The following is a 23,998-nucleotide window of genomic DNA, read 5'->3' as shown; positions in this document are numbered from 1 at the left end:
CAGTACAGTACACGGCCACTCGAGAGCAATTAAATTTGGTTAAAATAAGAAAGAAATGCTTTTTAAGGAAAAAAAAAGAGAAGGTTTGAGAGGATTGCAAAAGTTGATTGTGCTAAAGCACTTTTACACAGGTTTGTTTTAGTTCTCAATTGTCAAGTTGTATTTAAGCAGGTCTTTTACTCTGAAATATGATAACCTTTCTTTTCTCTGGGTTCTTTCTCCTAAATTAATAGCACTGTCTCTAATTCCATGCGCAGCAAGCAAAGAGTTTATTTTACCAGATAACAGTAGGCCTGGTGATCAGCCAATGTCTAAAGAATCACTAGCCAACTCAGTACTAGGTCAAAGACTGCAACCGATAAATAGATATTACTCACTAAATTACTTTAAAATTAACTTTCATTTGCTCTTTGAGCAAGTACTCATGACACATTCTGACACACAAATGAAAGTGAAAAAAAAAACCGACTTACCTATAAATACAAAATCAGATCGAGGTTTAGAAAGGAGAAAGATATGTACTGGATGCATTATAACATATAAAGCCATTTAAGTAAAAAATAGAACTTTAGATTTTAAATTAAACTTCAAAAGCCCTCAGAAGAGTCCTCAACTACGGAAACTAGCATCATAGAAAAGCTATGCTGAAAAAGGCATTTAATGTTGACTCTATAATGACAGAATTTAGAGAACACTAGAAGTTTTATAGCACCTACCTAAATTCTTTCTTCTCTGCAAAGGAAAAAAACTTCAGTGGTCAAAATAAAAGAGGAAAAGAACTTTGTTTCCTCTCACCATTCCCAGATCAGGTCATATTTCTCCAGTATTAAGTGAGGGAAGTAGCTGAGTAAAAGCTGAAATGCAGATCGGTTCTCAGCCCCCTCTGAAGTTGCCTTGAATCCCTAATGACTATACGAACTACCCTTATTATTTTTCCAAAGGTGGAGAGGAAAGAAAGGTGTACTTGGAATACACTAGAATTCTGGCTTTTAATATCTAAATATAAATCATTGAAAAGTATATAAAATGATGCACAGGGCTCAGTTTGATGAAACCCCATGTTTTTTTTTTCTAAATTGTTGAGTTCATCATGCACATAATGAATTGATGGCTTTATATCTTCGTCAAGCTCTGGGGACTTCTAATGTTTTCCCTAAAGACATGGGACCTCATCCATTGGTAGAAATACCAGTACTTAAAATATTTTTTCTTCATCAAAATTCTACTATAGATATATGATAGGCACTGGCATCTTGATCAATGTAGTTGATCAAGTAGTAGTAGTTCATAAAGAGTACCACTGTATCACTGTCCTCCCGTTGTTCATTGATTTTCTCTAGCAGGCACCAGTAATGTCTCCATTCGTCCCAGCGCTGAGATTTTAGCAGACTCTCCTTACTCGTCCTTCCCAACGACTAGACGCTCTTCTCAGGGTCAAGGGAATGAGACCTGTTATTGTTACTGTATTTGGCATATCTAATATGCCACGGGGAGCTTGCCAGGCTCTTCCATCATAAAAGAGCATTTCTCTAAAATATATAACTGCCCATCTAGTTTTAGAGGTGATGTAATTTCAAAGGCCTTGGCAATCCAAAAGAAGAAATTTCATTAAAAATTGCACTGAGATGTGCTCTTTTTTTCACAGTCAACCACAGTTTGGGAAAAACAGCATCGGTTAAACCAACAGCCCATATCAACTAACAGTTCATTAACTGACTTGTTAGTAAAAATTGTATAATTATATATAAAAATCAAACATCTTATCAACCTGTATTCACAATAAAAAGATACTTGACCTACTTTTAAATAAATATATAATTTCTTAGTTTCCTGAAATTTTAAAATTTGCCTTATCTCCACTGACAACTTTACATAGGATTTTTAAAAAGCTATGTTTTAATCTATCAATTCATGTACACAAATATAGCCCAAGCTATAAGCTATTAAGCTCTTTAATTTGATATATGTTATAGAATCACATCATTATGTATGTTAATAATAAATAAAATAATCCTTTTTCTAGCTTACAAAATTGAAGAATTTTAAAATGCATTTTAGCTGTTTCCTATTGAATTTTCTTTGAATTAGACATTTTCCACTTATTTAATCTTCTCACTAATATAAACACCAGCACATATATATTTCAATTATATTTGGCAATTCCATAAGGATTCATGTAAGTAACTTTAAAATACACTTAGCACTATTATAGACCTTTACCCACTCATTCAAAAAACTTTGAATACTGTAAAATATTTATGTTTTATGTAAAAAAATATACAAGTAACAGTTCTGAGCATTGGGTTCCTCATTAATAGAGAAAAGTGAAGCAATTTTTAGAATAAACCCTTCTTATATTTTTATATTTGCTTTAAAAATTCATAACTAAACACTTCTTTTAGAATATTCAATTTTTTGGCACATACTTTCAAGAATCTTGATTTCAGCTCACTTTTTTAATGAATTAGAACTTGAATAAACTAAAGAGAGTGAGACCTGTGTCTCAGAAATTAAAATAAATTTAGAAAAAAATGACTTCTTAGGTTTATTTTATGCCATCATATTTACATACAAAAAAGTTTATATTTACTTCTCAGTATTTTAGAGATCTTACTGAAATTTGTCCCATCATAATTGAAACCTGAAAACTTAAATATCACATTAAATGATAATTAAACTTAATTTTAAAATTAATAGATAACTGTGAATATGTATCTATCATTAGCTGAATGTGTCTGTATGTAATTTACTTAAACTGATGCTATCTGTATAAAATATCCAAGAAGATGTTCCACTTAAACATATTTTTATTGGTTTTTATTTTTAAAAAAACTCATGAAAACACTTATCTTGGAAATGACTGTTTTTGTTATCAAAGCACATTTGATCTTTGAGCAATTTCTGATTAAATATCCAAAAAGAAAAATTGGCTCTTTTTGTGTACTGGGATTAGTGCAGACTCAGAAGCCAACACCATTTCACCTGCAGATCCCGGGCACTCAAAACAGCACTCCAGCAAGACACACCACCGATGCTCACAGCCTTAAAAGTTCCTTATAAAATTCATCAAACTTTAGCAAGAGACAGTATTAATTTCCACAACAAAATCTGAATATCATTTTAATTAATAAAAATGATTTGATAATATATTTTCCTTTATTCTATAACAGCCTTCAAAATACTGAAAAAAATCATATACCTTATCATTATCACAATGTAATCATAAATTCTAGGTAAAGTCCTGTAGATATTAAGCAATAATTGACATGGACATGTGTGTATTTCTGATATAACACATTTACACTAACCACAGAGAAACATAAGTCTATTTTTAAAATTCTGATTTATAAAGTTTGGATTGACAGTGTAAAATAATGAACCTATGAGCAAACCTAAAATTTCTCCTAACGCCTTCACTCCAAGAAATTTCTCTGTAAGGTTAGATGGCTAAACACCCCAACTACAGTTTTCTTCAGACTCTAATTTTACTATTAATCTTGAACCTTTCAGGGATTTAATATTTTTAATCCAGTAAGTACAGATTTTGGATGAAAATAGGGTCTCTGCCAGAATCTTTGGGTTTAGCAAATGTTCATCCCAAAGCATCTCAGTAAAATTAATAAATGATGTATGATGCTAGTATATAATATGTTTAGTTAAAAACAAATAAAAATCCTTTTCATTATAATATCATTGCAAATCGAAAGGCTAGTATGAAAACTCGGTTGAATTTTTTCCTTGTGGTGATTGGTGCCAGCATTTCCCTTCTAGGCATTAATCCACAGTTGTTTTCTTTTGAGAGCTTGTTAGTAGCAAGAATGACTAGAAGAGATGGTTTAAGTAAATATGCTTCCCCCGAATAGGCTAAGGCCTCTCAAAACTTGGATAAATACCAAATCTTAAAATATAAAGGTTTAAGGAATCAACATCTTTCAAGAATGTTCATCAGAAATCATAAACAGAAACAAGATATACTTCTTACATTTTTCCATTTTGTGCCTCATTTGATTTTCCAATAACACAGAAGGATTTTCCACTCATCATTGAGTTGATGTAGCAGTGAGGTTTTTTAAAAAGTGTGTGGGCAGAAACATAGATTGAAAAGTAAAAACCATGCATTATAAGTGTATAATTCTGCTATTTCTAAAGACAGGACTTTAAGAAAAGTACACTGTGGAAAAGAAACATAAATATCTGTAGTGAAACAATTCCTGGACACCTTTCACAAGTGCCTTCAGGAATGATCATTTATCCGTTTCCATTAAAGAAATGTCTTCCTTTCTACGTTTCTAAATAAATGCATGCGGTTAAATACCTTTTTCCGCATAAGTGTGACCAATTAAAAAAGAAACAGTTCACAAACTCACTGTCTAAGACTGACACTGAGGCAGGTTTAAGAGGCTTTATTTGCTAAGGCAGATGCTTGAATTTCAAATAATCAAAAAAGCCAGCAGAGGGCAGAACTGCTGACAGAACTGCCCAGCCCAGAAAGAAGGTGACCAGGTACCCAAGACAAAACTGCAAACTTTAGAAAAGGATTCTACTTTCAAAGACTCCCCTATTTCTCCGAGTTCCGTCCAAAAACGAATGAACCAACGATGTTAGCATAAGGCACTGCAAAATTCAAAGGCGCTCACTGCTGTTGGCAGGAAAAGCCACTCGGAGAAACATTCCACCCGTGCTCAGGGCTTGGTGCCTGCGCTCACCCAAGAAGCAGAGCTGGGTACCAGCGCGCGGCCTGCGGGCATGCTGGATGCCGCAGGGGGCACTCAGATCTGGGCATCTCCCAGCCCGACTCAGGTTCCCGCTCCAGCCTATCCTTGGGGGTGGGCAACTTCACCTCCCCCTGCTCGCCGCCCTCCTGGTCTCTGGAAAACCTGTTTTTTCTATTCCCAGAGCTCAGCTGGGGCCAGAGCACCTAACGGACAAGATGCTCCAGCCAGATGCCTCGGGGTGGGGGGGGAAGGGAGGGGAAGGGGTGGAGAGAGGCAGAGGGGGAGGAGAGAAGTCGCTCTCCCTCCCCGGGTACTGACAGAGCCGCAGTCTTCCCGGCAGATCTGGCCAGGGAATATTTGGTGGTGCCACGTAGGAACTTTTCCTTACCTCTCCCCTCCCTCCCCACCCCTCCTGCCCTTCCAATCCCAGAGCCTCCGCCCCTGCCCCGTCTGCTGGGCAAGTTTCATCATTCTCCAGGAGGACTGCACGTCCAACTGCAAAAAGAAGGAGGTGGGGGCTGGCGTGGGGGGTGAAGATTCTGAGGGTCGGGGCACTGTGCGCCCCCTCTCCTCGTCCCTCACGATTCCTCCAACCTGCCAGAACGTTTGCGCACTGAAAATCGCCGCGCACACAGCGTTTGTTCTCCGTCTGCTAGGGCCAGCCCCCTCCCGCCGACCTTCTCTCAAGCCCCATTCAAGTAAAACCGCTTGGTGCCCACTTTGTTCTGGACAAAGCGCCTTATCAAGGTGCATTTTATACCCTCTCCATATTTTCTCCTCGGTTCACCTTTCCAAAGGTGCTTCTATTACTCTGAGTCTGGAGAAACCAGAAGATATGGGGAAGGAAAGATATCAGGACCGGGTCCCACACAAAAGCTCGGGTCCACTGACCCTGTGTTCCACTTTTGTCCCACTTTCCAAAGACCCTGAAGTTTTGGGCAGATTTCCCCTGCTACCACCGCTTCCAGCCTTGTCCCGCCTACACCCATCCCGGCCTACAGCCAGCCCGGTGGCAGCTACAATCTGGATTGCATTTAAGAAAAGTGAGGAAGGGTCGGGGCGGGGAAGGCAAGGAGGGGGAGGGGCGCTGAATGAGCAGCACTAAAGACAACCCCCCACTTCCCCCAATCCTTTTTTCCCCCCCTTTCCTTACCTCCTCTGACCCCTCCGGTCTGGATGAGGACCGCCAGCGCCAAGGCGGTGATGGGGAAATCCCAGAGCCACCGCTTCGTTCTCCACCTCGAGGACCACCGCTCCATCTCCGCGCCCCGCGCCCGCAAGCGCCACCCAACCCGCGGCACTGCCACTGCGACCTTCGTCCCCTGCACCGTCCCGGGGGGGTCTGCTACACAGCCATAGCGCACGGAGTAGTGGAGAGAAGTCCAAGTGCTCTTTTTTTTTTTTTCCTTTTCTTTGCAATGCTTCGCTTCCTTCCTTCCTGTCCCACGCCCCCTGCTCGCCCACTCCCGCGCCCCTCGCCGGGACCCTCCGCTGCGCCCCCGCTGCGGCCCGACCTCACGCTGAAGGCAAATGAGGGGCTTCGAGCGACAATCTGAGCGCACGGCGGGCCCCGAAAGGCTTCATGCCGTCGGTGGGCCGGGCGGGAGGCGCCGGGCAGCCCCCGCCCCCGCCCACTCCCCTGCGCGCCCCCCTTCCCCGGGCGGGACGGCCGCGCCGCGCAGGGTCCGACCCAATCACGCGCTTCCCGGGCAGCCCCGGGCCCGCCCTGCGCGGGACACCCGGCAGGCCCGGCCCACCGGCCACCGCCCCCGTCGCCCCTCGGCGCTGCCCCCTCCTCCCCAAGCCCCAGAAGGGGTGGGGGACGCGAGGGCACGCGCGCTCGGCGCCGGCGCTTCGGGCAGGGCAGGAACTGCAGGGGAGAGGGAGCCCGCAGAGTCTGCAAGGAGCTTCTGTGCTCGGTGGAAACGGACACTTGTCGCGGGCGCGGGGCAGGGGCGAGCCCCGGCGGCCCGGCCCATCGCCGCAGCTCGGGGCTGGCAGCTGGGACCTTAACTTAGTGCATAATCTGATTGTTAGAGCAGGCGCGCAACCTGCGGGCCCAGGGGTCGGCCTGCACATAGAGGCAGGTTCTTTGCTTCTCTGCTTGTTTGGTGGGCTGGTTGGTTGGCTGGTTGGTTGGTTGGTTGGTTGGTTGGTTGGTTGGTTGGTTGGTTGGTTGGTTGGTTGGTTGGTTGGTTGGTTGGTTGGCTGGCTGGTTGATTGACTTTTTGCTTGTTTTTGATGATTTTTAAAACCCAGGATGAAAGAAAGGGACGCAGGGGGTTGGAGGATTGGCCGGAGGCCAGGAGCAGTGATCTTGCAGGGCAATTAATTCCCCTCTGAGGTCTGGACTGACAGGCTTCGCTCCTGAAAGTTTCAGCTCTGCACCAGCTTCACCCACTGCTTTCACTCTTAAAAGCTCCACTGTGCTCTGAGGCACTAGGAGAAGGAGGTGTATGAGCTGGTGAGTAACTGGCTTTTCCAGCTGATTCTGCCCTGGTGCTGGATGAGAGAGGGGACCAAGGAACGTAGCTAACAGATCTCCAAGCCACACTCCACAAAGGCCTTGGCGCTGAAATCCTAGTTACTCCTCATCGAGCGCAATGACGGCAGGCGGGTCTCTAAATTATTTCTGCTTCCCCATCAGTAATCTGTTTAAACGTGGAATATATATATTCTTTGCTCACTTTTTTCCACATTTAAACTATTCCCTTCTCTTGGCTGCTTTGTGCCCCTGAGTGTTCCCTAAATTGTCTTTCTCAATTCTTTTTCTGCAAGAGCCCAGAAAGGTGGAATCGCACATTGGGCACTCAAGAGAGATATTATTTTTTTATCTTGGTTTTTTGGTTTGTTTTCTGTTTGTTTGTTTGTTTTGTTTTGGAGCCACACTTGGCAGTGCACAGGGTTTTCCCTAGCTGCACCAGGCAGCTCTGGGGAACCATACAGTGGGTGCTGGGGATCCAACCGGGGTCAGGGTGGTGCAAGGCAAGTGCCTCACCTGCTGAACTATCTCCCTGGCCCCTCAATGAAGATGTGTTAAATGAATGAATGCATCTTCCTGTTGACACAGTTGATAGTTTTTTCCAGGATCTATGCTAAATACATAATGAGATGCTTTAATGTCCTCAAGTAAGATCACATATCCGCCAAACTCTAAAAATCAATTTTTTTTCTACTATTAAAATATATTTCCTGGACCATCAAATTACACTGACTTTGTTTTTATGTGATATAAAAGTTGAAGGAAAGTGCTCAGAGTTCAGAGTCAGATCCAGGATGGAAGTGCTTAACTTACAGATATAAAGATGGAAAACATGAGAAAGGTGATTAAAGAATACCTTGAACACAATTGTCGTTCTGTGACAAAGAACCATTCCCACACCTCTCAGCAGGTTTTAGAAGACTATACATTGGGCAAGCACATTGGAGTGTGGCAAAAAACAAAGAAAAAAGAAAAGACTTCATATTACTAAGGATTCCGGAAGAGCAGTTGGAATGCCTTGTGTTTTTAGTTCCTTGGATGCAGAAAAATAGTCCCCAAAGAACTTTTCAGGTGACAACCTCAAGTTGTTAATATGATTAAATATGCTATGTTTTTATATGGAGTGTATAATTACATATTGAGAATCTTATCTTACAGTTGAAACATAGGTCAACTTACCTCTATCATCCTTCATCCTTCATTTTCTCACCAATGGAAAAATTATATATTAATTCAGATTCTTTTTCCTTATTTTGTGTGTGTGTATGTTTGTGTTCTGTTTTGGGGGCACACCCAACTGCGCTCAGGGCTTACTCCCGACTCTGCATTCAGAGGTCATACCTGGCATGCTCAATGGACCATATGTGATGCCAGGGCTCAAACTCAAGTCAGCAGCGTGCAAAGAAGAAACTTACCCACTATACATTTGCTTCAGCCCCACAAATTCAATTTCTTACATATAGAATTCATTTCTTTTCTGTCAATTCTTTGTATGTTTTTAAATTTATTTTCCAGGCATTCTCATTTTAGTGAAATTAATACAAATTTTAGGAAAATATTCATGTTAAACGGTAAAAATCTGTTTTAATCAATTCAACAGCTAGAGAGAGCTTAGCTCTAGAGCCAAGAGCAGATTTGCTGGGACTCCTGATATGCAGCATAGAGATGTGCTGTCCCAATCTGGTTTTCAGTAGCTCTAAGACTTAACTGGGAACCCTGTGACTCTGACACTGTTCTGCAAAGTGAGAAATGATTCGGGCACTCACCTTCTGGTCTTAGTTCAGCCTTCACTGTGGTGAAAGGCCCTTTCAGGCAGGGTCTTTGGTGAATAGAATTATTAGTACTTACTGCTCTCTGTACTCTCTGGACTGGATTCCTCTGATCAGTGCCCAGCTAAGCATAGTATGGGTCTGAATTGAAGCCCTGTAATAAAATAAAGCTGATTCATATAAAGGAATAATGAGAATGGAGAGATAATACAGCACACTGGGCATTTTTCCCTGCATGCAATACACCCTGGTTTGATCCCTGGCACCCCAAAGTCCCCAAGATCACCGCTCAAGTGATCTCTGAGCACAGAGCCAGGAGTAATCCGTGAGCACCAACAAGTGTGGCCCCAAAGCAAACAAATGAACAAAAAATATGTTAAAAAATAAAGGAGTAATGAATCAGGCCTAACCTCTCCAGCTCGTAGTGGGCAGAACACTTTCCTGGCAGGAGGCTGAATTTGATTTGATCACCAACACTACACAGGACCCCCCAGCCTGCCAGGAATTATCTCTGAATGCAGAGCCAGGAGTAAAACCTGAGTACTGCTGGATGAGCCCCCAAGGCCCCTGAAAATAAAATAAAAACAAAACCAGGAAAACAGCTGTCGGGACTGCCTTGTTAGGTCTATGAGCAGAAGCTTTATCCGTTCTGCTGCCCTAGCTGGTGGAGAATATGTATTGATAAGCATAATACTTCTTTTTTTAAAAAAAATTATTGAATCACCATGAGATAGCTACAAGCTTTCATGTTTGGGTTACAGTCACACAATGATCAAACACCCATCCCTCCACCAGTGCACATTCCCCACGACCAATATTCCCAGTATACCCCCCCTTTCCCACCCTCCCCCGCCTCCAGGGTCGACAATATTCCCCATACTCTCTCTCTACTTTGGGGCATTATGGATTGCAACACAGACACTGAGAGATCGTCATGTTTGGTCCGTTATCTACTTTCCTCACACATCTCCCATCCCGACTGATTCCTCCAGCCATCATTTTGTTAGTGGTACTTTCTCTATTCCATCTGCCTTCTCCCCTCCACTCATGAAGTAGTCTTCCAGCTATGGGGCAATCCTCCTGGCCCTTGTATCTACTGTCCTTGGACATCAGCCTCATGTGATGTTATTCTATATTCCACAAATGAGTGCAGTCCTTCTATGTCTGTCCCTCTCTTTCTTGATCCGTGATCCCTTAACCAGTAAATAATGTCCATCCCTATCTCTTGATTACACTCTTTTGCTTGAATGCCCTTTGGTCTGGTATAGCAATTCTTTCATCACTTATCATCAGAGAATGCAGATCAAAACAATAGATACCGTCCCATTCTTGTGAGACTTGCACACATCACAAAGAACAAAACAACCAGTGTTGATACACATGGGGGCAGGGACCTTATCTGTTACGGTGGGGATGTCCAGGCTCTGTGGAGAACAGTACAGATACTCCTCTATATTAACTTTAAGAGTTAATAATTTAGCATCTATATGACCCAGAATTTCCAGTTCTTGGTATCTAAACCAAAAGCCCAAAAACTCTACTCAGAAAGGACATTTACACTTTTATGTTCATAGCAGCACTATCCACAAAATCAGGTAGGAAGAGGATAGATAAGTTCCTATGTTCCCTAGCATATGTCATAAGATCATCATGGCAATGAATGAATACTGTGGCATCCTTACTAAAAAAATTACATATGAATTCAGGACTTACAATTTAACCTGATTTCCATGATACAATAGATTCTGCTGACGAACATTGTGGTTCATTGGAATATTGAAGAGCAAACTAAGTATAACAGCTCACTCTATATAAAAAGAATAAAGTAAAATCAAATCTACTAAATCCCAAACAAGACTATTACTTGCTTCAATCTTCAAAAATGTCTTATAATAATATATAGTCATAGAAAGCTATCAGATTTATTTTTCTGGAGAACTTCCCTGGTGGGTATCCTTCTCAGCTGTCCCTAGCCCATAGATTTTTTTAAAATATCTTTTTAATTGTGAAGGGAAAGGGGACTGGAGTGATAAAACAGTGGGTAGGCCACTAGCCTTGCTAGAGGAAATATAATAATACATTTCAATCATGTTTCATTTCATATGGAATCCTACTAATGACTGGCCCTTATAGCTTAAGTTTACTGATATAGGGATTTTGACTTGCTTAAAAATATTATGGCAATAGAAACAAAAATAAAATTAATTAAGTGTGACTACATAAAACATAAAATTGCATAAAACTTTTGCACATGTCAAATACTGTGTATGTACTAAAACAAAAAGTCAACATACTGAATAGAAGAAAAAAAATAACATGATATATCCAATAATGGAATGATATTAAAAATATCTAAGAGGCACATATATCTCAATAACAATAGCAAAAGGTGGCATAGGATCTGTATAGTCTCTTCTCCAATGAATGCAGACAGAGGCATATGAAAAGAGGTCCATCACCCTTACAATTAGGGAAATGCAAATCCAAACAACAAAAAGTGCCTCAGGACTGTGAGAACAGCTATTAGCCCAAGGCTAAAAAGAAACAACAGTGTTGAAAAAGAATGTGGAGAGAAGGGAATCCTATATACTATTGGTGCAAGCTTTATGGACAAAATAAAGAATGCTCAAAACACTGAAGAAGGAAATGTGATGCAATTCATTTCTGACACTTGGGAATTTAACTGAAAAGTACAAAAGCTCTCATTCAAACAAATATATGCATCTCCTTGTATATTGCAGTGCTGTTTACAATGGGCAATATATAAAAATAACCCAAGTATTCATCAACTCATAATGAATAAAGATGTATAAATTGTATATGTACACAGACACTTCATGTGTGTAATATATATGTAGCACTATAGTCCCATTCATCGATTTGCTCGAGCGGGCACCAGTAACATCTCTGAGTAAGAGTTGTTACTGTTTTGGGCACATTGAATATGCCACGGGTAGCCTGCCAGATTCTTCCATGCGGGCAGAATACTCTCAGTAGCTTGCCAGACTCTCCGAGAGGGTCCGAGGAACAGAATCAAAGTGTGTATATATATAATATATATATTTATATATTGCATATATAATGAAAAACCACTTATCTATAAAAAGAAATGAAATCTTGTAATTTTCAACAACTCTGTAGCCTTATAAGAGTTCATTGCTTATGATGATGTTCAACTGCACGTATGTGTAGTTGTTACCCCAACCCTTCATGATTTATCATAACAAACCCTATGAGACTTGACTAAATAGCCACTGGTTACCCACCATCTCTCCTCCTTTTGTCCATTGCCATCAGCCAGAGGGAGGGGTAAAGTGATTGATTCAGCCCTGAACTCACCCAGGGGATCCTCAGGTCACCACAGGTGGGCTGGTGACCACCACAAGGAACAGTGACAGAGTAACTTATTTTGTTGTTGTTGGGGGGAGCATGCACAGTGGTGCTCAGGGTTTACTCCTGGCTCTAAGCTCAGGGATGATTTCAAGTGATGCTCAGGGGATCATATTTTGTGCCTATGATCAAATCTGAGATTGCACATCAGGTAAACATAGCTAGGGCTTTTGTCTTGCACAAGGCTGACCCGGGTTTGATTCCTCAGTCCCTCTTGGAGAGCCCGACAAGCTACCGAGAGTATCCCTCGGACACGGCAGAGCCTGGCAAGCTCCTCGTGGCATATTTAATATGCCAAAAACAGTAACAACAAGTCTCACAATGGAGACGTTGCTGGTGCCCACTCAAGCAAATGAATGGACAACCGGAAGACAGTGCTACAGTGCTACATGATCAAATCCAGGTCACCTGCCTGCAAGGCAAACATCTTTTTCTCTGTATTATTTCTTCAGCCTCCCTACTCTTAAATTTCTACTCAGCAAAATAAGTAATTAAATGAACATAGTTATTGGACTCTTTTACTCATGTGAATATGAATCACTAAAACAGACTTCCAAGAAATAATATAATTAACTTCATGATATAGTGAAAACTATAGTCGTTATCTGAGAGGAAGAGTTTAGGGGGTGAAATCAGAAGAAGGCACTTTGTGATAATGTGATGGCAATGGAAATTTGGTGATGGATGTAAAGAAAATCCGATGAATATTCAGCTGTATAAAGACACCAACCCCTGAAATCCCATAATATTGTCAAAGAAAAAATGACCCTGCCCCAGAAAAAGAAAAAAATAATTAAAAATTTTATCTGGTTCTGTGAGCTTCACTCATGCGTGAGGTTCAGCCCAAGTGTCCGAAAACTGTCCTGGAGCATGACCGTGGCTGGGTAGGGAGGTACTGGAGGTCTGCCGGTGGGGTATTTATCTGGCTCCAGTAGGGTGGGCCGTCTGGGTTTGATTCCTGGGGCGGGGCGCAGAAGATTGTAGGAGTTTCCGGGTCTCATTGAGCCTGGAGTACAAGGTCAGAAAGTTCTGCGTTACCTGGTTCTGTGGGCTTCACTCATGCGTGAGGTTCTGCCCGAGTGTCGCAATGCTTGCCTGTCCTTCACCAAGTACAAGGCCAAGATGACTGCCCTCCAATGTCCTGATGGAGCTATAACATCTTCCAGAAGGGCAATGGAAAAGGTTATCCACGACTTCTACTCGGATCTCTTTGACAGCCATGTCCACCTGCCCACATACCAAATTCTGCAGGATAGATATGTCATTCCCAACGTCCTCCCTTCTGAATCCGACATGCTATTTCGTCAGTAAAGACACATGGAGCACCCAGTCCAGACAAGGTCAGACCCAAGCACCTGAAGAATCTGCTGCCAGTACTCATCAATACACTGGCTCAGCTCTTCACATGCTACCTGTCCCTATGCAAGGTTCCGTCCCAGTGGAAAACCAGCAGGACCGTTCTGTTGTACGAGAAGGGAGACATCCATGACATTGGCAACTATCGCCCAATCTGCCTGTTATCTGTCATCTACAGGTTGCTCACTCAAGTCATCATTAATAGAATAGGAAGAACACTAGACAAAGGACAACCATGCAAGCAAGCCGGGTTCCAAAAAGGATTCAGCATGACTGACCATATCCACACAGTGACAAAACTCATTGAAGTTTCACGAGAGTTCAAGATGCCGCTCTGTCTAACATTCATCAATTTAAAGAAGGCCTTTGATTCTGTTGAGACTGAAGTGGTCCTTGAAGCCCTAGTCAAACAGGGCGTTCAAACTCAGTACATCAAGATCCTCTGAGAGCTGTATTAAGGATTCACCACCAGGATCTCACCATTCTACAAGGAAGTGACCACTGACGTAAAGAGAGAGGGTTGGCAGTGTGATACCATTTCACTGAAACTCTTCAGTGCCACCCTCAAGAATGTCATGCGATGACTGGAATGGAAAAGAAGGGGAGTGAAGATAGATGGTCGGCACCTACACCACCTCCACTTCACTGATGACATTGTTCTCATAACGCCAAACATTAGCCAAGCAACACAAATGCTGGCCGACTTCAACCGCGAGTGTGGAAAGGTTGGACTGCAGCTGAATCTCAACAAGACAATGCTCATGAAAAATGAACTATTCCCTGATGCTCCATTTGCTCTCAATGGAACAAACATCTCCAAATGCAGCAGCTATGTGTACCTGGGTCGAGAACTCAATATGAGGAATGACTTGGCGCCAGAACTGTGCAGGAGGAAGAGAGCAGGGTGGAATGCCTTCAAGAGCGTCGAAGAAGTGGTTAAGAGAACGAAGAACCTCTGGCTCTGGGCACATTTTTTTTTTCAAACAATAGACAAATTCTTTTAATGTCACATTTGTAACTAATATTTCATAAGTATGGCACACACAAACTTAAAATCTTAAATAATTAAACTTCCCCTGCCCAACTTTTCACTATTACTTACAACCTAGGCACTTTACGCATGTTTTAAAAAATATATTTTAGATCCTTCTGAGTAACTCACTCCTAAAAGTAATACAGTTCACTTTAGGAGCAAACTCTATACATATAATACTGAGCCAGTCACTCCAAATAAGTAATGTATGAGTTAGAAATGAAATTAATACAACTCTGAAAATATTTAATATGCTCTGAAGAACCTTATCCATATGAACAAATAGCTGTTCATCTATTTATCATAGAGTATATGAAACACAGTTCCACACATTAAAAATATTTCATTCTACTGTCAGAAGAAAAAAAACCTTCCTTAAAACATCCCCAAGATTCAAAATATGCCTATTTTTAAAACATGGGCATAAAACAAATTTCTACTCTGATAATTTCTCTATGAGAATAACTAAAACAGTTTCACAGAAATGAAAATAGAAATTGTGTTTTACTGTACCAAAACTAATATCTTTAGATGTAGGGAGTATCAAAATTATACAAGAAATTTTTTAATTGTCACAGTTAATAAATGCCATTTTAAACTATCTATTCATTCAAGAGAAAAATGTTCTATTTGAATTTTTTTTTAAATTTTGGGCACACCCCACTGTGCTCAGGTCTTTTCCTGGCTCTACTCAGGCATCACTCCTGGCAGAGCTTGGGGGACCCTCAAGGGTGCTGAGGACTGAGCCCAGGTCAGCCTGGAGCAAGGCGTGAGCTCTACCTGCTGTACTATTGCTCCAGCCCCTGAGAAGAATGTTCTAATCAAGTAAAGAAAAACATTTCTTTAGACTATTATCAATTATGATCATAACAGTCACGTATCCTAGAAACTATAGTAAATCTAATATAAATTTTAACTTATAAACTTCTCAGTGTCAATTCATTTAAATGTTTTATAGTGATAGTCAGCCACTACAATTTCTTTGATTCAAATACATAAGTAAATGCACAAGCGATAAAGTAAGCGGTACTAAACACCACCACTGCCGAAACCTGATTAAACAAATGAGTAACTTTACTGTTTAAAATACATCTTCACATATAAGTGAATCAACATGGAAAGTATCATGTTGAGTGAAATGAGTCAGAAAGAAAGAGACAGACATAGAAAGATCGCGCTCATATGTGGAATATAAAGTAGCTGAAAGGTACAAGCTTACAATGTTGTGATTCCTGGCAGACATTTCACTAGACTTAGTTACTAAAATACAGAAATCCAAAACTATGCTGCTGCTAGTGCGGCCTCCGGACCTCATATCTCTTCATTCTCAGCAATGGAAAACAAATTACCAAATGCTTTCTTTTCAGCAGATCGACTTTAGGGGGGAGAAACTCCAAATCAATAATAGTGAAGTTTTTTATTGAAATATTGAATGTAATTAAAGTAGAGTGAAAGTAAAGTGAAATTTACCAGTTACACATGCGGGGTGGGGGGCTGGGGAGGTGGGGGGAAGGGGGAGGTATATTATGATTCTTGGTGGTGGAATATGTGCACTGATGAAGGGGCGGGTGTTTGAGCATTGTATAACTGAGACTTAAACCTGAAGGCTTTGTAATTTTCCACATGGTGAATTAATAAAAGAAATAAAAAAAATTAAAAAAAATACATCTTCAGGCAAAGTTATATGTGTTGACATGAGGAGTAATATATTCTTACACGTGTGGGCCATGAAGGTCGTGGCTAAAGTATACATTTTCAAGGTGCAAAGCTATCTTTATAACAGCTTTTGACGACGATACTGAACATTCCAGACAGTTTCAAGACAATAACTCAACGAACTTTTAAGTTTTGAATTAAATTCAGGAAGTATTTTTGTAAAATACACATTGATGACTTAAATTGCTACAGATTGTAAAAAGCCGCTTTGGACATACTACACAGGAATTCAATGTCAGAATTTCTGTGTAAATACAGTACGTTCACACTCATCCTTTACTAGATATTTTTCCCTCCCTGAGTCCATATTCACCAATTCTGTTGATTTTGTAATAAATGTACAAAATCAATAGTCACCTTTAAATATTTCATAGCACATTCCAATTCTATGATTCCTGTGGTACTTATTGTACTTTGGCTTCCACCAGGCCACCAGACATGACAGGACCATGACTAGTTACACAACTGCTTGTATGCCGCAAAGCATTGGCTCCAAGGTAGGCCACTAAAAGCTCAGTGCGACGATTGAGTAACTGCACGAGGTCCTCAGCCAAAGTCTCTATACTGGAGTAGCGTACCTTCTCGAAGTCAAAAATGACTTTGACTTTTTTTTGCAGCCCCGCGCGAGATCGACCCCGGAGGCAACTGAACCACTTTGGACACGAGCGGCGCCCCCAAAATGCCTCCAAACTGTGTGCTCGGAGCTTCTGGTCCAGGCGCTGCCAGCGAGTGATGCAATTACCAAAAGAATTTTCCCTGGACTTCATATAGAAATCCAAAACTTCCTAATATCTCTTTATTGTCAGCAACATGTAAATGTTCCTTTTTGGCAGGGCTTAACGTGGGGGGAAACTCCAAACAATAGTACTAAGTTTTTTGTTAAAGGGTAAAAGATTGTAGCGATAAAATTTTAGGCAGAATTTTCCCTGGACTTTATATAGAAACCCAAAACCGCCCGGCCGCGGCAGCCTAATGTCATCTAATCATCAGCAATATGAAATGGTTCCTTTGTAATGGGTTGGACTTTGGGGGGACCATAATAGGGTTAAAGTTTGTAGTGACGTGTAATTTCTGGCTGTACTTTCCCTGGACTTTATACAGAAATTCAAAGCCGCGAGGCCGCTGCCATGGCCGCGCAACCTATTGTCATTTAATCATCACCAATATGAAATAGTTCCCTTTTAACGGGTCGGACTTTGGTGGGAAATCCTAACAAGAATAGTAAGTCTTTTGCTGAAATATTGAAGGCCACCGAAGTGGTAGCCATCTCTATAGACTGAACTAAGCCATATCCCCATGCCGGCTGAGATGAAATACCCTTCTTTCTCGGGAAGAAACGCGGCGTGGCGTTAACCATAGTATGATGTCCATTAAGCTGACACGGACCTGGTGGCGTGGGAATCGGATACAAGGGAATAAATTATTATGTACTTGGAACAGCGGGACGCTGGTGGAATCTTGAGCTGGGGCCGATACCAGCGTATTACTTTTGGTTCCAGAAACTGCTTGCAGACATTCTAACAGACTATCAACTAAGCCAGAGCCCCACGCCGGCTGATGACGAGAAATAACCATCTCTTTTGGTTTGTTTTCCTTTTGTCAGGCAGCGTGGTGATTACTAAACAGGCGTGATCTCGGTGGCGCGGGACGAGGGGGGAAAAAAATAGAAAAGTTATGTAACAAACAGCGGGACTTAATATCTCTACATTCTCAGCAATGGAGAGCCATCAAATGCTTCCTTGACAGTGGGACTGTCTTCTCTTTTTTGGGGGGAAACCCTAGCAACAATAGTGAATTATGTGTTGAAACATGGACTGTAACCAAGATAAAGCGTAAACGAAGTGAAACTTATCACTTACAAGGGCAGGGACTGGGGGGGCAGGAAGGGGGCGGGAGGTATAATGGGGTGGTTGGTGATGGAATATGGGCACGGGTGAAGGGAAGGGTGTTTGAGTACTGTATAACTGACATAATCCTGAGAACTTTGTAACCCTCCACATGGTGATTCAATAAAATTTAAATTTAAAAAAAAATGACTTTGAGAAAAAAAACAACTTGATTCTTAAAGAAGCAACATAAATCATAGAGAGAATTTTAGGACCCAAACAACCCCAGGCTAGGATCGGGCTGATGGGTTCACAAATGGCATAAAAATGGGCAAAAAATCCATCTGGAATCTTCATCTGCTGCTTTTTCTGTTTCAGCACTGACCAACAACTTGAAACCACAGCAGTTTCTTTGAAAGAGGAGTTTAGCCAGCGATTATTTACTATATTTTGTATAGATGAAGGTGGGTTTTCTAAATCTTCAAAGGAATCCATTAATATAAAATCCAGAACAACATCATAGAAATTAAGATTTTTCACTCCTCTAGCAGCAAGTTCCATTTCAGTATTATCCCAATGATCAGTCTGCTCCAAAAAATAGATCATCTCATCAAAAACATCTTCAAATTTCTTTGGATTCTTTCGTGCTTTCACAATTAACACTGATAAAATTTTCCTTCCACTCTCAGCAAGGAATATCCTGTTAGCTGTTTCTGAAAGAATTACCTGAAAGGCCTGTCGAATGCAGTGAAGTTTGGCAAGAAAATCACTGTCTCCCAGACATTCCAACATCTCAGTCCTCAGCACCCTTGAGTAAATTTTTCCTTCTTCAACTAAATGCATGGCTTCTTCATAAAAAGGGCAGTGGCAGAGAGACTCCAGGCTGTAGGGATGCCGCACTTCTCTGTGTTCTGCAAGCTCTGCTGCTGAAGCAAAGGAATCAGTTGATGCAATGCTCAAGGTGTCCCGAAGGCCAAAGTCATCCACATTCCCCTTCCTGGTGATATCTGTATCCTTGTCAATATCATTAGCAAGGGAATTTGGGTCAGAAGTCCCCAGGGTAGCTTCAAACTCCTCCTGGAGACGATATGCTCTTTGCAGCAGTGCTTCCAGTTTATGGATAAACTCAGAACTAATAATATCATCTACAGTCTCTTCGGCAATGGCATCTCCCGCACCCAGTTTAATGGAACCACAGGCTTCATCTTCGGCCTGTCTATGTCGAAAGGTTAGCGCCTGCTCCCATCGACGCAGTGCCTCTTCTAACAGTTCCATACCCATCAAGTATAAGTTCTCAGGGTGGTCACAGGGATATTAACAAGTTTAATATCATCTTCATCTGCTTTGTCCCAGGAATTAGAGTTGCCGCACGCACAGCTATGACAAGAATTGACACTTTGGACAGAAGCCAAACTCTGTGCAGACCCCGAGTATTTTCTGAAAAGTCCTCCATTAGTATAGTTACAAGACTGAGATCCTTTGTCTTTGGTGGAACTTAAAGATAACGTCAAATTCTGTCTACTGCTGGAACAGCTTGAACCTTTGTCTGAAGCTGCTCTTTTAGTACATTCAAGTAAGAGGTGCTCTGGTTCCCATGGTAATATTTTTCCTTTCTTCTTTCCACGTCTTCTTTTGAAGTGATGGGCCAGAAAAATTACAGACACAGCACTCACTGCAGTTACCACAAACAATTTCTTAGCTACTGGTGAAAATTTGATCTGGTACTCCCAGCCAGGTACCCCCGTGCCCACGCCTCTGGGCACATCTTTTTGATTCCACTGTTCCAATGTTCCTGAACTAACATATGCCTCAGAGACCTGGACCATACAAAAACAGGATGAGAATGCTATTTGGGTATCTCAAAGAGGAACCAAAAGAGCTATGCTTGGAGTATCATGTTTCACTCAAGTGAGAGAAGGAATCCGGAGTTCTGATCTCCGTCGATAGTCTAGAATCAGGGACACTGTCTCGTTTGCCAAGGCCTCGAAAATCAGATGGGCTGGACATGTAATACGATTCAGAGACGACCGCTGGACTAGAGCTGTTACCGATTGGATTCCACAGGATATCAAAAGATGGCATGGTCGTCCACCAATGAGATGGCCAGACTTCTTCGTCAAAACCCTGAATGAAGATTTGAGCCTCTTCTTGTTCCTGGGTGAGCAGATATCATTGGGCTACACTAGCACACGACAGGAACAAATGGAAATGTTACTGGCCCCTGCTCAAGCAAATCGAAGAACAACGGGATGACAAGTGATACAAGTGATAATTAAAAATTTTACATCGGTCAATTTCAAGTGCTTTAATTACATTTTGACAATAAAATCACTGTCACTGTAGCACTGTCATCCTGTTGCTCATCGGTTTGCTTGAGCAGGCATCAGTAACGTCTTCATTGTGAGACTTGTCGTTACTGTTTTTGGCATATCGAATATGCCATGGGTAGCTTGTCAGGCTCTTCCATGGAGCAGGATACTCTTGGTAGCTTGCCAGACTCTCCAAGAGGGACAGAGGAATGGAACCTGGGTCGGCTTCATGCTATAATACACAAAATACTTTTTCTTAAAATAAATTTAAAATGCAGATAATAAAAGGCATCTGAAAATAAGTAGATACCTTTTTTCATGTCTATTATGTTTTTTCATCCACCTCAAGGGCATTTGTCAGTATTATTTATATTAAAATGAATATTTTTTTCAGACAACGATATGTAATCTGTTTTGTGCCTTCAGAATTTACATCATATTTTTAATGTTTTCAAATCAAATGCATATGATCAGAAAGCTGAAGATTCAGATAAAAAAGATTTTTTAAATTACATTAACTACCGCCACACTTACGGCATTTTTACTGTCTTACACATTGTTTAGATGCTAGAACAAAGGCAGAATGTAAAATTTAAGAATGATGATATAGTTAAATATCAGTAAAATCTTATTTTAAAACATTTTTGATAAATATCATCAATTTAATTTGTTTTCAGATTCTCAGTGTTTAATAACTTTCCCAATATTATATTTCTGCTGTAGAACTGGTATAGTCAAATTATTGTATATGCAAATGTTAAGTAAAATATACATTTTTATCTCAAATAATTTTAAAATCTGATCTATTAGGATTGGAAAATTGCATATGGATTTAAATGGTTGGAAAATAAGCAATATTTCAAATGAAGTGATATTTTTGAAAGCAAGATACCATTGTTAACACTATACTTTTAAAACTAAAATACTAGTATTCTGTTAATTTTTATAGCATCTTCAAATGCTGGCAATATTTTAATATTCCCGCAATATTTTAATATTTTTGTTTCTGTAGGTAGGAGTCTCACTGAATACACAGTGGAAGTGAGCAAGGTGGTTTTGCCAGGGCACAAATCCAGGGCCTTACAAAATTGGTTTAGAGAATTATCTCCTGGCCCAATAATTACATCTTATTGAGTTTGGAGAAACTCAAAACACAAGTAAAGAATATAGAAACAGAAATGAGTAAAAGGTGTTTCTTACCTCTGTTCTCATTTTTTCATTTCAGGTATATTTGTAGACCAGATTATCTGTTGTTGTTGTTTTAGACATTGAGATTTATGAAGTTGTTGATAACAGTGTCAGACATACGATTGCAAGTCCATTCCCACTGTCAGTGTTGGCTTCCATCTGCCAATGACTCCTGTCTCTCTGCCACCTCTCAACCTGTCTCCCTGATGGACACATTTTTATGTTGAATGCTTGTAGTTTGTGTCCTAGGCTTACAGTTCTATTGCTTGTCCTGGTTTATATATAGGCACGCTACAGGCTCCATATCACAGATAAGTCCAAGACCCCAGACCCTTGTCCTTAGGTACTTTCAATCCTCCTCCTCCTCCTGTTCCTCTTCCTCCTTAATTGCTTTCAATCTTCCTCTCCCTCCCCCTCCCACGTTTCTCTCCACCTCCTTCCTCTCATTCTCTTCCTCCTCCTCCTCTTCCTCCTCCTCCTCCTCCTCCGTCTCCTCCTCCTCCGTCTCCTCCTCCTCCTTCTCCACTTTTCTATCTTCTCTTTAGTTGCATTAAATTTTCCTCTCCCTCTCTCTCCCCCTTTGTCTCCCCAATCCTTGCTTTTCTCCTCCTCCTTCTCTTCCTCCTTCTCCTCTTTAATTGCTTTCATCTTCGTCTACCTCCCCCATCCCCTTCCTTCCTCTCCTCCTCCTCTTCCTCCTCTTTCTCCACCTCCTCATTCTCCTTCTTTTTCTCTTTTTCCTTCTTCACCTTTCTTACTTCTCTCTCCATTTTTCTCATTTCCTGGCATTTTTATTAGACTATGTTTTTGTATTTATAGTGGGTGTATTCTTTTATTTATGATTAAATGAATGGGTTCCTCAGTATTGTACATTTTAAAATAAGGCAGTGACCAGATACAGATTTTTTTAAATCCATAAATATAAAAAGGGAGTTACATATTTAAGAACATGCCTAAAATAGTAAAACCTTGTATTTAATGGCAACTGAAAATGACTTATTTTTAAAGTTAATAACAATTCTCAGGTTTTACTACAGGGGGGAATAAAAATAAGTTTTAAAGTGTTATACGCACCTATAAGCTGAAAACGGTGTTAAAGTTAACTTCAAGTCATTTTTTTTCCAAGAAAAAATTAAGAATTTAATATAAAGGGAAAATATCATAGAAAAAGTTCTAAACAGAACATTCCAAATTTATACAGAATATAGTTTAATGGATAATGCGGGTGTATAATCTCTCTCCCTGACTTTCTAAGAGGCATAATTTATTAGAGTATTTGATTCATTGTTCAATGCTTTGGAATGATCAGAACTTCTGACCCAGGTACCCTGCCAAGTTTTTATCTCTTTGTCTCTGAATTCCATGATGAAAAACAGGATTACATGTGGTTTATTTCTAAGTTCTCATAAACATTAGTGGGCCAGAGCAACTGTACAGTGGGTAGGACATTTGCTTCGTACACAGCTGACCTGGGTTCAATCCCTGGCATCCCATAAGATCCCCCAGCACCATCAGGAATAATTCCTGAGTGCAGAGCCAGGAATAAACCCTGAGCATTTCCAGATGTGACCCTCAAAGACCCTTCCCCCCGAAAAAACACAAAACATTAGTGCTGAAAATCAACCTCCCGCACTTTCTGTCATCTTCAGAGTCTTCTCTTGTTATTTATGTCAGATAATTTATTTATTACCAGCTAAATGGCGTGTCGGATTTCAGAAGGGAGAACGTTGGGAACGACATATCCATCCTGCAGAATTTGGTGTGTGGGCAGGTGGACATGGCTGTCAAAGAGATCCGAGTAGAAATCGTGAATAATTTTCTCCATTGCCTTTCTGGAGGATGTGATAGATCCATCAGGACGTCGGAGGGCAGTCATCTTGGTCTTGTAGTTGGCGAAGGATAGGTGAGCGTTGCGAATATTTTTCCAGGCTTCTGCTGCACTGGCCAACACTGCTGCTCTTCTCTCTTTGAGGTCTTCCTTTATCGCATCTCTGCACAGCGTTGTGAGCTCAGACGTTAGCTTGTGGTTGCCTGAGGCTCACGCCAAACCATGTTGACGAATGAGCTCAAGAGTTTCCGAAGACAGGCATCTGTTGGTGGCTTTCTCACTCTCGGCATTCTTCACACAGACATGGAGGTGCTGAACCAGTCGATCGTATTCCTTGTCGATGTTGTCAAGGATGTCATCTTCCCACGTTGATGCAATAGTGCCAA

The 23,998-nt window shown here is 41.0% G+C and overlaps 2 protein-coding genes across 2 annotated transcripts in view; both read right to left on the bottom strand.

Annotated features, from left to right (window-relative positions):
* The window catches only part of COL11A1 (collagen type XI alpha 1 chain), a 214,953-nt gene extending 208,797 nt beyond the window's left edge, over positions 1–6,156 (bottom strand). Inside the window, exon 1 of the mRNA XM_004614663.2 lies at positions 5,869–6,156. Within this exon, the coding sequence (XP_004614720.1) occupies positions 5,869–5,974 (106 nt within the window). The 5' untranslated portion in view covers positions 5,975–6,156. The remainder of the gene's footprint in view (positions 1–5,868) is intronic.
* A 10,394-nt stretch (positions 6,157–16,550) lies between these two features.
* On the bottom strand, positions 16,551–20,369 carry LOC101547518 (mitoguardin 1-like). Its single transcript, XM_055146501.1, is given in 5 exon segments — positions 16,551–17,042; positions 18,499–18,557; positions 18,560–19,588; positions 19,591–20,052; positions 20,336–20,369. Coding segments are annotated over 5 exon segments (1,761 nt in total). The 3' UTR covers positions 16,551–16,865.
* Between the last annotated feature and the right edge of the window lie 3,629 nt (positions 20,370–23,998).

The sequence above is a fragment of the Sorex araneus genome, chromosome 8 (assembly GCF_027595985.1).
Source record: "Sorex araneus isolate mSorAra2 chromosome 8, mSorAra2.pri, whole genome shotgun sequence".
In the NCBI taxonomy this organism is placed as follows: Eukaryota; Metazoa; Chordata; class Mammalia; order Eulipotyphla; family Soricidae; genus Sorex; species Sorex araneus.
Note: the sequence above shows the minus strand (reverse complement) of the source record. Positions and strands in the feature narration are given on the sequence as shown.